Genomic DNA, 16,656 nt, shown 5'->3' with positions numbered 1-16,656 from the left:
AAGAGGGGAGAGAGGAGTGTGGGTGTGGAGAGGAGATATAGGAGTGTGGGTGGGGAGAGAGAAGATAGGAGTGGGGGTGGGAAGAGGGAAGATAGGAGTGGAAAGAGGGAAGATAGGAGTGGAAAGAGGGAAGATAGTGGGCCGGGAAGAGGGGGAGAGGAGAGATGAGTGGGTGTGAGGAAGGGGGAGAGGGGAGAGCTTACCCCTGGCGACGAGCGCGATGAGGAGACCGGCGAGCAGCGGGTAGCCGGACAGCAGGGAGGCCTCCATGGCTGCGGCTCCACACCTGCAAGCACGCACAAGCACGGCTCCCTCTAGCATCGCTCGGAGCACTGCTTCTCTCACCCGCGCAACAAACTACCAGCGACGCAACTGCTCGACAGGCGAACTGCAGCGATCCAAGATGGCCGCCATGTCTGCCTCGACGATAGGAGGTGGGGATCAGTGTAACTGAGGACATCAGCCAGAAGGGACCAGTCGCCATTTTAATTCGAATTACCTCGTCGCGTTAGGACCCACGTCTCCCAGGTCCGTGACGTAAGTGCGGTTTGTTTTTTTATTAAAATGTTATCCAATATATATTTTTTTATAAAGTCTAAAACGGTTTGCTGCTTTTAAAAAAAATTGAGAATTTTTAATTTAGCGGACTCGACATTAGAATTCAAAAATGACGTGCGTGAAGTCAAAATTTAAAATGGCAGATGTGACCTCATAATTAAAAATAACAGAATCCACGGGTGGTCGGGGTGAACGTCGCTATGTCACAACAACGAAATGTGAAACGTTCATTGAGTGGTGCCGATTAGCCTGTGCTGTTATTTTTTTCCATGACTAAATTTCTTTTCCACAGAATTATTGTGCTGACTGATATTTAAGTTTTAATGTATTTGTTTGTGTTGTCCATAATACCTGTTAAGGTTCATCGTTCGGTCTATCTGTTTAACATCAACTAATTCAGGATCTTTTTCTGTGGGTTCATTTTATTTTTGTTTGGCATTTATAGATTTATCCTCTGCCCAATAATACAAAAGATCATCATCGTCATACATTTTCCTCTCATTTAATCCATTTATTTGCAAATATAACTACAAAATTATCATATTTTATTTGCACTACAAATTCAATTTCCTTCGGCAAAAAAAAAATCTACTTTCTACGATCGACAAAAAACTACGATGAACCAAATAAGCGTTGGGCAGGCAGCACAGCTGAAACTGTTGCCATGGGATTTCAATCCATGTTCCCTATTCTAATTTTTTTTAATTTCCGCCAACATTATTTTCCGAGTTGCTCTAACCGTAGACGGGTTCGAGTCGCGAAAGGAATTCCTACACACTTTGCAACTTCGACACATATCGATACAGGAAGCGAGCGGCAATGCGTCGACTGGGACCCTGCCCCTGGCCTGTGGTTCGATGCCCGCATCAGACAGTCGGACCGCGAGGCCTGCTCTTGCTACGAAGAATTCTGGCGGGTATTTACCACAACGCCGAAATACCATAACGCCGAATGTCAAAACTGACCACAACGCCGACAGCTAGAAAACTGCTGTGTACCACAACGCCGAAATAACAACTGAATGAATTTGTGTGCGTTTCTTAAATGTACCTTAACGCCGAAATACCACAATCAAACCTAACCTTACCTAACCTAACCTAACCTAATATAACCTAACCTAACCTAACTTAACCTAGCCTATCCTAGCCTAACCTAGTCTAACCAAACCTAGTCTAACCAAAACTAGTCCAACCTAACCTAGTCTAACCTAACCTAGTCTAACCTAACCTAACCTTTGTGGCAGTCCTGCAATGACATTTTTTGGGGGTTAGTGTATTTCGGCGTTGTGGTAATTCGGCGTTGTGGTACACAGCAGTTTTCTAGCTGTCGGCATTGTGGTCAATTTGGCATTTCTCGGCGTTGTGGTGCGTCCCCATTCTGGCGACCAGTGATGTGTCGTTCGTGAACGATTCGTTAAAAAAGAACAAACGAATCTTAAAGTGAAAGAAATCGTGTTACTCGTTAGATATAAGGAATCGGTTCTTTGCGAGTCGATTCCTTGAAAACTGAACACGAGAGAAGAACGAGACGAGAACCTGTCACGCGGTCAGACTGATTCGCTCGTGAAATGAATCACGACGTTGTTGAGTCAGAGTGATCAGTAATCGCTGCGTGAGCGTGCGTGTACACAAGAGCAGGGGCGTAACAACAGAGGTGGGCAAGGGTATTTTGCCCCCCCCTCTGAAACCTTGAATTGGGGGCAACTGGGGGCAAAGAAAGTGCTGTGTAATCAATTTTTAGATAATAAAACTGCTTAAATAGCACCGTTTTCCACCTTGAAATACAATTTTCCCGGGGGAGGACCCCCGGACCCCACCGCTTCGATATGGTGGGATCGATGATTCTTTATAAAAAGGTATATTGCCCCCCCCCCCCCCCCCCCCCCGCTTTGGAAATTTCGTTGTTGCGCCCCTGCACAAGAGTAAACGATACTTGAGAAAATAAAATAGGGTAACATGAAAAATTATCTACACCCTACAATGTCAACGGTTAAGTATGTAATAGTTTAAATTTTATTTTTCACGTTCACAACACACAAACATTGGAAATAAAAAAAATAACAACCCATGTGATATAGAAATAACAGGGAAAGCAACAAACAACAAAAATACACCACACTTACAATTTTTGGGTAAATTACTTCACATTGCTTGTACTTGCTACTTTTAAGAGCGGTCGTAAAACCAGGTTGTTAAAAATATCATATAAACAAAAAATAACATGTGAAAATAAGTTTATTTAACAGTTTTTTTTTATTTTAGACAAAAAATAATATTAAAATTGTCATCAGCTAACAGTCAGTATACAGATAGACGTCTGGGATTTCTGCTATACGAGCCGAGCAGATTACGATAACCAGCCAGGCGCAAAGACGTAACTAATACTCCAAAGGGTAAAAACGAGATGTGATTCCTTGATAAGAGCTTTGAATATATATACTGTATAGAAGTCGCGAGTGGATAGGATTTACTCTACGTCTTTCAGGAGCGTATGATGAGCAGCTTGGGAACTTCACCGCTGCAATTGCGCTGCCGTAACGCCCTGTATCGTCTTAGTTGTTATTTACACGTTAGAGCGCAGCGCTGTCGCCCGCTGTCATTCCCCGCACCCCTCACCTATCATTCACTGCAGCTCAAGGTCGTTCAACGGGAGGGGGAAGGGGTGTTTGAAGAGTTCGGCACTTGTCCGCTAGGGACCACCACAAGTCGATGCCCTAGAGATGGTGGCGATTGCGGCGGTGAATTAACCAACTACCTCAAAACCGTATTAGAAATTTTAACCTGGGCTGGCGACTTCTATACAGTATATATATTCAAAGATAATAGCCACAACATGCCATAGAAGAACGAAAAAGAAGGAATCTTTCGAACGAATCATCACACGGAACTGGATTCAAGTGAATCGGTTCGGTAAGGAGAATCGTTCTGCCCGTCACTGCAGGCGATTGCACGCTGCCCATCACTGCGGGCAGTGACCGGTGCTCCCCGGCCCGCCAGTGACTCACGCACCTGACGCCGCCGCACGACACGACAACTCACTGATTACTCACGGAGTCGCGTGACGCATGGAGTGTTGTTCCCTCCATCGGCGACAGGGTGTCCACAAGGAAAAAAAAAATATTTCGTACCAACTTAGGCGAGAAAAAAGTACTAGATTTGAAGGGAAAAAAAGTAATAAATTATAATTTGTTACGGTTTTAACAATTTAGGAAGTCATTATGACATTGCAATGCTCGAACTTAAATATCACACACCACACACACACATGCATTCCATAGTTTTTAAAAATAATTACGCTTAATAATAATCCATATTGGGGTTACTGTAATATTATTATATTAAAGAAAAAAGTACCAGATCTGAGCGTAAATGTACTAGACCACTAAAGTACTAGATCTAGTACGAAAGTACTAACTGTGGACACCCTGATCGGCGACTCCGGCGACAGTCTGTCTCACCCTGGGGTATGCCCCCCCCCCCCCCCCCCCCCCCCCCCCCGCCCAACCTCCGCCTACCCGGGCACAAACGCGGTGCGCAGAGCTTGACTTTGATGTAGGCTTTTGGACATAAGCCATTGCTATGCACATGTATGCGGTGGCGTAGCCAGGATTCGTGTATGGGGGGTGTTAAGAAGCATGCCCCCCCCCCCCCCCCCCCGTATTAAAGCGGGGGGTCCGGGGGTCCTCCCCCGGGAAATTTGGATTTTAATGTGTAAAATAGTGCTATTTTAGTAGTTTTCGGTTCTTAAATTTAAATATTGTAATGGTAAAAATTTTATTAATTTTAATATGAAATTTGTTTGAGTGATTAATAATAAATTAATTAAAGATTTGGTGCTAAGGGGGGGGGGTTGAACCCCTAACCCCCCCCCCCCTGGCTTCGCCCCTGCTGTCTGTAGAAGAAAACTACAAAAAACACAAATGAAGCAAAAAAATTGCTGTTGTCAGGATATAAACACCACACAATACTCCACAACAGGAATATGATCAACAAACAAAGGAAAAAACAAAGAAAAATGTAGAAGCAAACGTTGGTTGGAAGAAACATAAGGCTTTGAAGGTTAGCTTGACACTAGATGAACTCGAGAAATTTCCGGGTGTCTACCTATTTCAGACTATTACAAAAATTAAAAAAAAGCCAAATCGGTCCGGCCGTTCTCAATTGATGCGCTTACCAATCGACAGCATTTACTTTTTATTTATATAGATAAAACAGGCTTACTAAGCATTAGTGATTGTTAAAATTATTAATTATTTTGTTTTTAGGAATGAGCAAGCGACGCCAAAGTGACTCTGCAAATATTCTACTACAGGAAAACCATCTAGTATTTTCTAACAGACTTGTAAAACCAAAACATTGTTATCTGATATCTGTAATGGTGTTAAACGTTTGGTAGGACCTGGATTTGGCGCGAAATTCAACAACAGAAAGTAATTTGCAATGCTACGTAATGGAAGCTCGCTTGATAATTATTACTAAAATAATTGGTTGTCTGTAAAGTCGGTTTACGGACGATAGTTTAACGTGGCAACGTCATAACAAAACATTGATGAAATGATTGCATACTTTTATGAATAAAATTGACTCACTTTTATTTTAATAATAAAAGAATAAATACTTGAAATTATACTAGTAATCAGATTTTTAAAATGCAAGAATAATTAACCTTTATTGCCGAAATTGTTGTTGTAATAAGCAATGAAAACAACATTAACTTTTTACTTCACTTTATAAACAGTCGATGAAACAGTTCACGTGTAGATGTAAGTTGTGTGCTGCCGCTGTCTTTCTTCTACTCGGAAGCATAGGCCAATCGAGTGGAAGAGAGATAGATGCGGCGCAAGCGTACAATGAGCGTAACGGGACACATCGTAACGGAACAATGTGCGTAACGGGACACTTTTTCGTGCGTGCTGCCGGCGTTCATCGATTTTTTTAGACGTTGCCACGTCAAAAAAAATACACGTAACTGCAACAACTTAACACGGAAAGCGACCCTTAATTCAGATATTGGTTAAAACTCTCTAAGTGTTATGCACATTGGAAACTTGTACAGAATATTTTCCAGATTAAAATTGTTTAAAACCCTTTCATTCCCAAATTATTGTAAATAGAAAAAATATTCTTAGGTAAAATACGGATAAATATATATCTAGAATTACAATTATATTAAAAAAATAATTTTAATAAAATATATATACATTTTGAGGATATGGCCATATGGCAACCATTGGAAAACAGAATTTAATTTATATTTATATTTATATTTGCATTCACAAGAGAGGTTAAAAATTTATGTTGCCATATGGTATCAATGGGAATAAAAGGGTTAATACTATATTCGTCAGTTACACCAGTCACCGTGTGTTTTGTTTTAGATGAGTAGATGTCCGTCTCACAGTTTCACAGTTAACAGACAACGTGACTTCTGTGTTGAAGTAAGTCAACAGACAATTCGCAACTGTTCGAACATTCGTGACGTCATGACCAAGAGCCAGTGAGAGAAAGTGACGTCATGCTGTCTTCGTTATTATTGTACCACTTGCACAATGAATAGAAACCTTAAAAATTATTCAAACATATCATTCATTAAACAAAACTCAGGTGTGAGTGATAGTGGCTTCTTTGCTTGCACAAGCATTCGGTGCATTTTACTAATAAGAAATTTTAAAAATCAAAAAGGACAATAAAAATACTTAAAAATTATTTTTGTTAAAGTGATATTACGTAATAAATAGGTACTGTAAGAATTATAGCTGAAAACGTTAAATAAAAAGAAAAACAATATCGCATACCAAAAAAATATATATATTAAAAGCTACATTGTATTTATTTATCGGCAACTTCTCATGTATGAAGCTATAAGTTTTGTAATCCACACATTCTAAATACGTCCGTGGAATAAATATATATATATATTAAGGCAGAAAACGATAAATTTGGCTAGTTGGCCCTGTCTTGTTGATGAAACGTAATCTTAAAAAAAAAAAATCGAGGCAGTAGGGGCCAGCTCAGCCTGTTTCATCCATCTTGCATCGCCCTTACGGCACTTGCAGGCGCCCCGCATTAATACAGACGTGTTCGCCAAGTCGTTGCTGGCGTCGACGGCGCGTCGCAGGAGAGTCTTCGTGAAACCGACTCTGAGGAAACTGCCCCCTCGAGACCGCGGTCATGGACAGGTCTGCCAACTCACCTTCACTTCTCCGTCCGCACTCTGTGAAGCTTGTGGTGGGCGGCCCGCGAACTAACGGCGCTAGTAGTAGTTCAACCCGTTATTTACATTGTGTTAAATGAACGTTTGGTATAAATTGAACAAATTTTTTTATTGCAAAACTTTTTTTTCGCACATTTGAAATCAATTTTACTAATAAATTAGTAGTAAAGTATATAAATCAACGTTGTACTAGAACCTCTTATCACATTTTTTTTTTTTTGCTGGTAGTTATGGGCCCGCCCAACAGATAGCGTCACATGTTGTGCGAAACATGGGAAGCCTACATTTCACAGACGAGAGAGCCACACCCGAATTTCCCCGAAGTTCATGCTCGCTTTTTCCCCCCCGTTCTATCTCATTGTATAAACCGGTGTGGCATTAAATTTTGCGGTCGATTAGGATAGGTTAGCTACATTATAAATACTTTAAAACATTGTGGATGGTTGGTTATATCAGGTAAGTATAGCTACATTAAAAATACTGTAAAATCATTTTATGGTTGCTTAGCAAATAACTTTTTAATATGTAGCTATCCAGGGCTGGGACACCGTTTACATGATTTCACATATCTTTAAATGTAGCTATCCTAACCTAATCAACCGTCCACGATGTTTTGAAGTATTTATAATGTACCTAACCTAACCTTTTACAATGAACAAAAAAAAAACCGAAGATGCACGATCGGGGGTTTGGCTCTCTCGTCTGTGAAAAGAAGGCTTCCCGCGAAACACGGTCTCATTTGCCACTGCGAGAGTCTCACTGCTGTATCTCCCTCCAGACAGGAGGCGCCACAGTGCAACTGGCTGACCTCCGCTCCACACCCACGACTAGGCGTCGCCCCTCCTAGCAGACCCTGAGGAGGTCCCAGCAAGCCTGCTTGCTGACATGCTAGCAACACCACTGCTCCCAGGCAACAAGTCCGGCCAGTAGATCAAACCATCATGAATAAAACCATTGCAAATGGCCATCCATTTATTAAAAACTCAAAAATACTGCTTTTTGACGTGATAACGTCTTATAAATCTGTATCAAGCGTGAATAACTAAGTAAGTCGATATCTTATATTATAAGTAGAGACCCGGAAAATTCGCGGGTTCATTTCGTGTTATGCTACAATTCAAATAATTAAACATTAGTGCTGCTTCTGCCATTGGTTCACTGTTAATCTGGAGGACTGATGGACAATTAGAGACCCTCACTCATAGAAGTGTCGAATCACAGGCCACCCAGTCGAGACGACTCACAAGTCAGCAGCCAATGGACAGGTGGCATTTGCCCGAGTGTGTAGAGGATATTGGAGGTCATTGAACCCGCGAATTATCCGGGTCTCTAATTATAAAACTTACTTACTTATTCACAACAGGTACAGAAATAGGGACTGGAAAAATTCGCGGTTTCAATTACCACTAGGATAGACTCCACGATTCTCTATGTACTCGGGCAACTATCACCTGGTCATTGGCTACCGACTCGGGACACCTGTTCACTGCGATTATTATGATTCGATACTTCTTTTGTTGAGTGTTTGCCATTGGCTCAGAGTCCTTCAGGTAAATTGCGGTCCAATAACTGACGCAGCATTAAGCTAAACGAGTTTGGATTCCAGCCTTTCTCGAAAGGAATCCGCGAATTTTTCCGGTCTCTACTTATAAATCGATGAACGCCGGCTGCACGCACGAAAAAGGCATGACTCATTGTTATGGACCGGAAAAATTCGCGGATTCAATGACCTCTAGGATAGCCTCCATTATCCTCTGCACTTCTCAAGTAAACACGCGTGTTCATTGGATACTAAATTGTGAGTCGTCTCCACTGGGTAGCTTGTGATTCGACGCTTCTTTGGTCGATAGTCTCTCATTGGCCCAGAGAGCGCCAGTTAAACTGCGAGCCAATAGCAGAATCAGCAGAATTGTACACATGTTTGAATTTCAGCCTATCACGAAATGAATCCGCGAATTTTTCCGGTCTATACTCATTGTCACGTTCCGCCTGAGCCGAGCGTGCAAGAACCGGCCAACCACCGTTAAAAAAAGTATGCAATTTTTTCATCAATGTTTTCCGGAAACCGATTTTACAGACAAACCCCCCCCCCTCCCCTTTTTTTATTTTGGTCTGTCCGTTTTTTTCGGTATGAACAGTGGGAACACAACTGTGTAAAATCAACTCTTTTTTTCTTCGTATTTTTACGTAGTTTTAGAATGTATTTATTTTGCTTGAATCCCACGTCTATTTTTTGAGGGTTCGTGATTGACGATTGTGATTAGAATGATTGATCTTGGTACCCGTAAATTCACGAAGATAACGATAATATTATGAACATCCCTGGATAATTGATTGAAGGTGAAACTTTTTTTAACAGTGTGCGCTGTTATTAATTGCAGTAAATATACAATAATTCGTAAACAAAAGGCTTTAAAATAAATATAACGCAAGAGTTATTCGCGAATTCGTTTGGCGCCAGGCTAAAGTTTGTTCTACCAACGTTCGCTTTTAAGGCCGGTCCACACGCAACGTTTTCAGCAACGATTTACCTGCGCAGGCCACATCGTTGTAGACAAGACGTAGCGTGCAGACAGGAAAACTGCGCAGTTTTGTGAACTGCGCGGAGACGGAACACGGAGAAGGAAAACTGTGGCCAAGAGCATTTATGTCCGCGCAGTTTAGTCGACCTGCACAGACTTGTCGTAGCGTGTGGACACTTCCCCCGTCTTCTCCGTACACGGGGCTCAGTTCTCCCTCGGTATTTGTGCCGGAACAGTGTCATCTGTTCAACGATGACCGATTTGCGACAGTGTTCACGTGAATTTCTAACAGAGTTCATTGGTCTGTACAAGTCCTATCCGTGTTTGTGGCGGGTCAAATCGAAAGAATATAGCGATAGGGACAAAAAAGTCAACCGTATGAAGCACTTGTGCAAAAATACAAAGAGGTTGACATCGCGGCTAACAGAGATAAAATCACAACAACAAAAAATTAATTCTTTGAGGTCGGTATACCGGAAAGAATTGGCCAAAGTCAGGAATTCTAGCAACTGATCGGATAAAACTTGGCTGCAAACTGTGTTGTGTGGACACGGCTAAACTGCAACCTTTTGTTTTGCTCAGTTTTGCCTGCGCAGTCAAAACTGTGTACGAAATGTTGGCGCGCGGACCGGCCTTTACACTGGCTTGATTCCGCAACGAGAAACTTTCTCTTCTCGTTAGATGGGCACCGCCTGATTCGCTCGCTTCCCTCCTGGCAGACTGGTTCATTGGTCGCGGAGGGGCGTGTCCGAATAACTGCGGTCCAATCCACGGCCCCCACAGGGGTGGGGCAGGGTGTACCCCTGAATCCAGTCCCCGGACCCAGCCCTGTTTATATATTGTATATACATACTCGCTGTGGTCATTTTAAAATAAAATAATATTGTATAAATAAAGCTCTCACGGCCATTGTCTAAAGTAGCTTGGCTTCTGGATTGTAGCCGCGTCCTTGGCGAAAAATAAATTCACCGACGTGTTTCCGACCGTAAACGTTGGTGAATCATTTGCCAAAGGACACGGCTACAACCCAGAAGCCAGGCTACTTCAAGGTTATTCCTTACCTACACTCTTTTTAGAACGTTTTTTTTAATCTGAAAATACAGGGTATAATTATGGTTACTATTTTACAAGTCCAAACTAAGCTTTATTTATGAAAAATCCAATATGTTTTTTCGAGTTTGTAAAAAAAAAATATAATAGTTAAACATTTAAAGATAAGGGGCCGTGGGTTCTAGTGGCGGTAGTCGTCAGTAAAGCCCGCCGCACACGGTACAATATTCCTTACAATATTGTATGCTAGGAGTCGCACTGGCTCTACTACTAGTTTCTTCACTCGAATTCAAACTGGATACTAGTAGCTGTACTAGCTGGGCCACTGGTTTTGCGTAATAGACTGCGTCTTATTTTCGTTGCTCGGTGTGTCCCAATATTTAAGGAGTGGCCAATCGGAACTCGCGAAAACAGCACGAGGGGTTGTTTACACTTTTAAGCGCGCATGTCGTGATAAACATGGACGGAAATAAGTGTAATAGCTTTGAATATATATACTGTATAGAAGTCGCGAGTGGATAGGATTTACTCTACGTTTTTCAGAAGCGTATGATGAGCAGCTTGGGAACTTCACCGCTGCAGTGCGCTGCCGTAACGCCCTGTATCGTCTTAGTTGTTATTTACACGTTAGAGCGCAGCACTGTCGCCCGCTGTCATTCCCCGCACCCCCCACCTATCATTCACTGCAGCTCAAGGTTTTTCAGCAGGAGGGGGAAGGGGTGTTTGAAGAGTTCGACACTTGTCCGCTAGGGACCACCACAAGTCGATGCCCTAGAGATGGTGGCGATTGCGGCGGTGAATTAACCAACTACCTCAAAACCGTATTAGAAATTTTAATCTGGGCTGGCGACGTCTATACAGTATATATATTCAAAGGTAATAGTGGCCAACTTCTCGTTTTAATAAATGCATAAAAGAAGAGCCTTGTTTGTATGCGGTAAAAAATCTGAATTATCATAATAAAAATTTGTTGTGGAGAATATTCTCTTCACAAAACTGGCAAGGCGGCTGGAATCGTGTGCAGCAGAAACTTGTAGCGCGCCTAGTGTTTCAGTTTGTAGCCTACACAGTATAGTAAGCAAACTAGTGGAAGATATTGTACCGTGTGCGGTGGGCTTTAGTCGACAGACAGCGCTGGCGCACAAGGGCGTAACTGCCGCCGCCCACAGCTGCGACCCCACGCGCCGACGCGCGCGCATGCGTGACAGGAAGCGGGCTGTTGCCGATGCTTATCTGGCGTGCGTAGGGGCTGCTACATTGGAGGGTGGTTGCCTGCTCCCTTGCCCTTTCCACTCCCTCCCCAACACCCCCCAAACCCAGGCCAAACACCAAACCCCAATCCTCACCGCCTTTTTCAAATTTTCCTTATAGTCAATTATATTATTATTGTTTTTTTCTAACCATGTCATATAAATATAATCTAACAAATGTAAATTTTGGCAAAAGAGCACAGAGTGCTGGCATGTCAATATGTATTGTACTGAAACCATGTAAAGTGTACAATTTATGTAGAGACCGGAAAAATTCGCGGGTTCAATGACCTCCAGGATAACTCCAATATCCTCTGCACACTCGGGCAAATGCCAACTGTTCATTGGCTGCTGACTTGTGAGTCGTCTCGACTGGGCGGCCTGTGATTCGACACTTCTATGAGTGAGGTTCTCTAATTGGCCCTCAGTCCTTTAGATTAAACAGTGAACCAATGGCAGAAGCAGCACTAAGGTATAATTATTTGAATTTTAGCATAACATGAAATGAACCCGCGGATTTTTCAGGTCTCTAACAATATGCAATTAAAAATTCTTGAATTGAATTAAATTGAATTGAATTGAATTGACCGCCTCCACCACACAGAAAGAAAAATATATGTTCCTTTGGAAACCAGCTGCGAGTTATTTTATTTCTCGCAAAAAAAAACTTGTCACAAGTAATAATGTTCTCAGGCTTTCACGGCCATTGTAGCTGAAGTAGCTTGCTTGGCTTCTGGGTTGTAGCCGCGTCCTTGGCGGTAACTGCTCCCTGATGATGGCGGCTGCAATGTCGACCGAAACGTCGGGTGAATAATTCGCCAAGGACAGCGGCTACAACCCAGAAGCCGAGCTACTTGTCACAGGTAGTTACGATTCTTGTCCACAGATGTCGCCCGGTGATGGGGTCGAGGTAAAAATTATTTATTTATTTATTTATTTCAAGGTGGGATGCGGGATGCTCACTAACGATCGCAAAAGAAGGAGGGCTTCGCTAGGCATCGAAGGAGATGGAAGTTTGTCTTGCTTGATAGTGCTTCTCAGCTGTCTCAAGACTGAGCAATGGATTTATTTTTTTTAATCCACCTGATGAAAAATATTTTTAGTGATAATTTGGGAGCAGAAATTCACAAAATTAAATGTAACTCAAAATAAAATTGCGTGACTCGGTAAGTAAAAAAAAAAAAAAATGTTTAGTGCACAAACTGATTTCTCAGAAATAACCAGAAGCAATTGCAGAATAGCAGCAGAAGTATCGACAGGAATATTAAGCACACGAAGAATAACGTCAAAATATTGACAGAAATAATCAAGAGCACACGGAGAAAACTAACGCACATTTTCCTTGATACCAGAAAATCACAGAAATAATAATAATAATGAGAAAAATAATTTAATGATTACAAAAACAGCTTCCGCCAGCTTGTGATCTCCTTTGTCGAGCAAGGATAAGGTTCTAATACAAGTCAGAATTTTTTTTTGTAATTTTTGAAGATATTTTCTAAAACCCGAAGTCGAAACTAATTATTTCATTAATTTTGACAGCTGGCCCATTTGACCCAATTGGCCTATTCATCATTTTTGAAGAACATATTTTCTAAAACCGGAAGTTTAAACCCAACCATTTTCGCTGATGTTGGAAATTGGTCTAACTTTGATCTACAGAAGTTAGGTAAGCGGGGGGTCCACAAAATTCGCTCTTGGTTTCATTCGACGTATAATTTAATGCTCTGCAACTTTTATCGGACGCTTTTTTTTTTTGTAAATTTTTGATTAGTTTTTACCCCTCCACTTTTGAACAGCTACCTAGAGTGGGAAAAGCTAGGATAGTCATATTGGGTCACAAATGAAGCCATTAAATTAAAAACAAAAATATTTTGTAGGAATCATTTCCGAATTGAATGATTTTTGTGTCTAACGCTACTGGCCTATTTAGGACTAGGAAACATACTGCTCTTTGGCTGTGGTCGCAGATTATATATATATGCAAGTATGCGAACGCTAAGTTACGCTATAGCTAGAGACCTGAAAAATTCGCGGGTTCATTTCGTGTTATGCTAAAATTCAAACAATTATACCTTAGTGCTGCTTCTGTCATTGGTCCGCTGTTAACCTGGAGGACTGAGGGCCAATTATAGACCCTCAGTCAAAGCAGTGTCGAATATCACGAGTCTCCCAGTTGAGACGCCTCACGAGTCAGCAGCCAATGAACAGGCGACGTTTCCCCGATCATGCACAGGATCGTGGAGTCTAGCCTGGAGGTCCCGCGAATATTTCCAGTCCCTAGCTATAGCGCAAGTATGCAAGTATGCTTAGTCACTCATACATATCCCCCCTGCCATATCCTCCTCTACCGGTTCCCCCACCAGGTTATCTTAACTATTCCCCTCATGCGGTAGGAATTTCCGTAACGCTCTAAAATTGTAGTCGCCTCAGCAAAAGTTTTCACTTCAAAAATGTGTTGCCATCCAGGCGGTAAACGGGAGTTGTTTGGTCTTTTTAGCTCTGACTTCAGTTACTAGCATGGTGGCAGTTTCGAACACGCCAGCTCCGTGACTGCCTGCCTCCATGCGAGGCATCGAGGCGTGGACTCTGGCATGAGTGTGGAGCTCTCTCTATTTCCGTCTCTCTGTCTCTGTCTCTCTCCGTCTCTTTTCCTTGTCTGTCTCTGTCTGTAGCTGTCTCTCTCTGTCTCTCTCTCTCTCTATCTCCGTCTCTATATACGTCTCTCTCTGCCTGTCTCTCTCCGTCTCTCTCCGTCTATCTCTGTCTGTCTGTCTCCGTCTCTCTCCATCTCCGTCTCTCTATATCTCGGTCTCTCTCCATCTCGGTCTCTCTCCATCTCGGTCTCTCTCCATCTCGGTCTCTCTCCATCTCGGTCTCTCTCCATCTCGGTCTCTCTCCATCTCGGTCTCTCTCCATCTCGGTCTCTCTCCATCTCGGTCTCTCTCCATCTCGGTCTCTCTCCATCTCGGTCTCTCTCCATCTCGGTCTCTCTCCATCTCGGTCTCTCTCCATCTCGGTCTCTCTCCATCTCGGTCTCTCTCCATCTCGGTCTCTCTCCATCTCGGTCTCTCTCCATCTCGGTCTCTCTCCATCTCGGTCTCTCTCCATCTCGGTCTCTCTCCATCTCGGTCTCTCTCCATCTCGGTCTCTCTCCATCTCGGTCTCTCTCCATCTCGGTCTCTCTCCATCTCGGTCTCTCTCCATCTCGGTCTCTCTCCATCTCGGTCTCTCTCCATCTCGGTCTCTCTCCATCTCGGTCTCTCTCCATCTCGGTCTCTCTCCATCTCGGTCTCTCTCCATCTCGGTCTCTCTCCATCTCGGTCTCTCTCCATCTCGGTCTCTCTCCATCTCGGTCTCTCTCCATCTCGGTCTCTCTCCATCTCGGTCTCTCTCCATCTCCGTCTCTCTCCATCTCCGTCTCTCTCCATCTCCGTCTCTCTCCATCTCCGTCTCTCTCCATCTCCGTCTCTCTCCATCTCGGTCTCTCTCCATCTCGGTCTCTCTCCATCTCGGTCTCTCTCCATCTCCGTCTCTCTCCATCTCGGTCTCTCTCCATCTCGGTCTCTCTCCATCTCGGTCTCTCTCCATCTCGGTCTCTATCCATCTCGGTCTCTCTCCATCTCGGTCTCTCTCCATCTCGGTCTCTCTCCATCTCGGTCTCTCTCCATCTCGGTCTCTCTCCATCTCGGTCTCTCTCCATCTCGGTCTCTCTCCATCTCGGTCTCTCTCCATCTCCGTCTCTCTCCATCTCCGTCTCTCTCCATCTCCGTCTCTCTCCATCTCCGTCTCTCTCCATCTCCGTCTCTCTCCATCTCCGTCTCTCTCCATCTCGGTCTCTCTCCATCTCGGTCTCTCTCCATCTCGGTCTCTCTCCATCTCGGTCTCTCTCCATCTCGGTCTCTCTCCATCTCGGTCTCTCTCCATCTCGGTCTCTCTCCATCTCGGTCTCTCTCCATCTCGGTCTCTCTCCATCTCGGTCTCTCTCCATCTCGGTCTCTCTCCATCTCGGTCTCTCTCCATCTCGGTCTCTCTCCATCTCGGTATCTCTCCATCTCGGTCTCTCTCCATCTCGGTCTCTCTCCATCTCGGTATCTCTCCATCTCGGTATCTCTCCATCTCGGTATCTCTCCATCTCGGTCTCTCTCCATCTCGGTCTCTCTCCATCTCGGTCTCTCTCCATCTCGGTCTCTCTCCATCTCGGTCTCTCTCCATCTCGGTCTCTCTCCATCTCGGTCTCTCTCCATCTCGGTCTCTCTCCATCTCGGTCTCTCTCCATCTCGGTCTCTCTCCATCTCGGTCTCTCTCCATCTCCGTCTCTCTCCATCTCCGTCTCTCTCCTTCTCCGTCTCTCTCCTTCTCCGTCTCTCTCCATCTCGGTCTCTCTCCATCTCGGTCTCTCTCCATCTCGGTCTCTCTCCATCTCGGTCTCTCTCCATCTCGGTCTCTCTCCATCTCGGTCTCTCTCCATCTCCGTCTCTCTCCATCTCGGTCTCTCTCCATCTCGGTCTCTCTCCATCTCGGTCTCTCTCCATCTCGGTCTCTCTCCATCTCGGTCTCTCTCCATCTCGGTATCTCTCCATCTCCGTCTCTCTCCATCTCGGTCTCTCTCCATCTCGGTCTCTCTCCATCTCGGTCTCTCTCCATCTCGGTCTCTCTCCATCTCGGTCTCTCTCCATCTCGGTCTCTCTCCATCTCGGTCTCTCTCCATCTCGGTCTCTCTCCATCTCGGTCTCTCTCCATCTCGGTCTCTCTCCATCTCGGTCTCTCTCCATCTCGGTCTCTCTCCATCTCGGTCTCTCTCCATCTCGGTCTCTCTCCATCTCGGTCTCTCTCCATCTCGGTCTCTCTCCATCTCGGTCTCTCTCCATCTCGGTATCTCTCCATCTCGGTATCTCTCCATCTCGGTCTCTCTCCATCTCGGTCTCTCTCCATCTCGGTCTCTCTCCATCTCGGTCTCTCTCCATCTCGGTCTCTCTCCATCTCGGTCTCTCTCCATCTCGGTCTCTCTCCATCTCGGTCTCTCTCCATCTCGGTCTCTCTCCATCTCGGTCTCTCTCCTT

At 44.1% G+C, this 16,656-nt stretch overlaps 1 protein-coding gene across 1 annotated transcript in view; it reads right to left on the bottom strand.

Moving 5' to 3' along the window:
* The window catches only part of LOC134540943 (uncharacterized), a 148,166-nt gene that overhangs the window by 16,436 nt on the left and 115,074 nt on the right, over positions 1-16,656 (bottom strand). The window contains exon 3 of the mRNA XM_063384028.1: positions 204-286. Within this exon, the coding sequence (XP_063240098.1) occupies positions 204-286 (83 nt within the window). The remainder of the gene's footprint in view (positions 1-203; positions 287-16,656) is intronic.

The sequence above is a fragment of the Bacillus rossius genome, chromosome 17 (assembly GCF_032445375.1).
Source record: "Bacillus rossius redtenbacheri isolate Brsri chromosome 17, Brsri_v3, whole genome shotgun sequence".
Taxonomy (NCBI): Eukaryota; Metazoa; Arthropoda; class Insecta; order Phasmatodea; family Bacillidae; genus Bacillus; species Bacillus rossius.
Note: the sequence above shows the minus strand (reverse complement) of the source record. Positions and strands in the feature narration are given on the sequence as shown.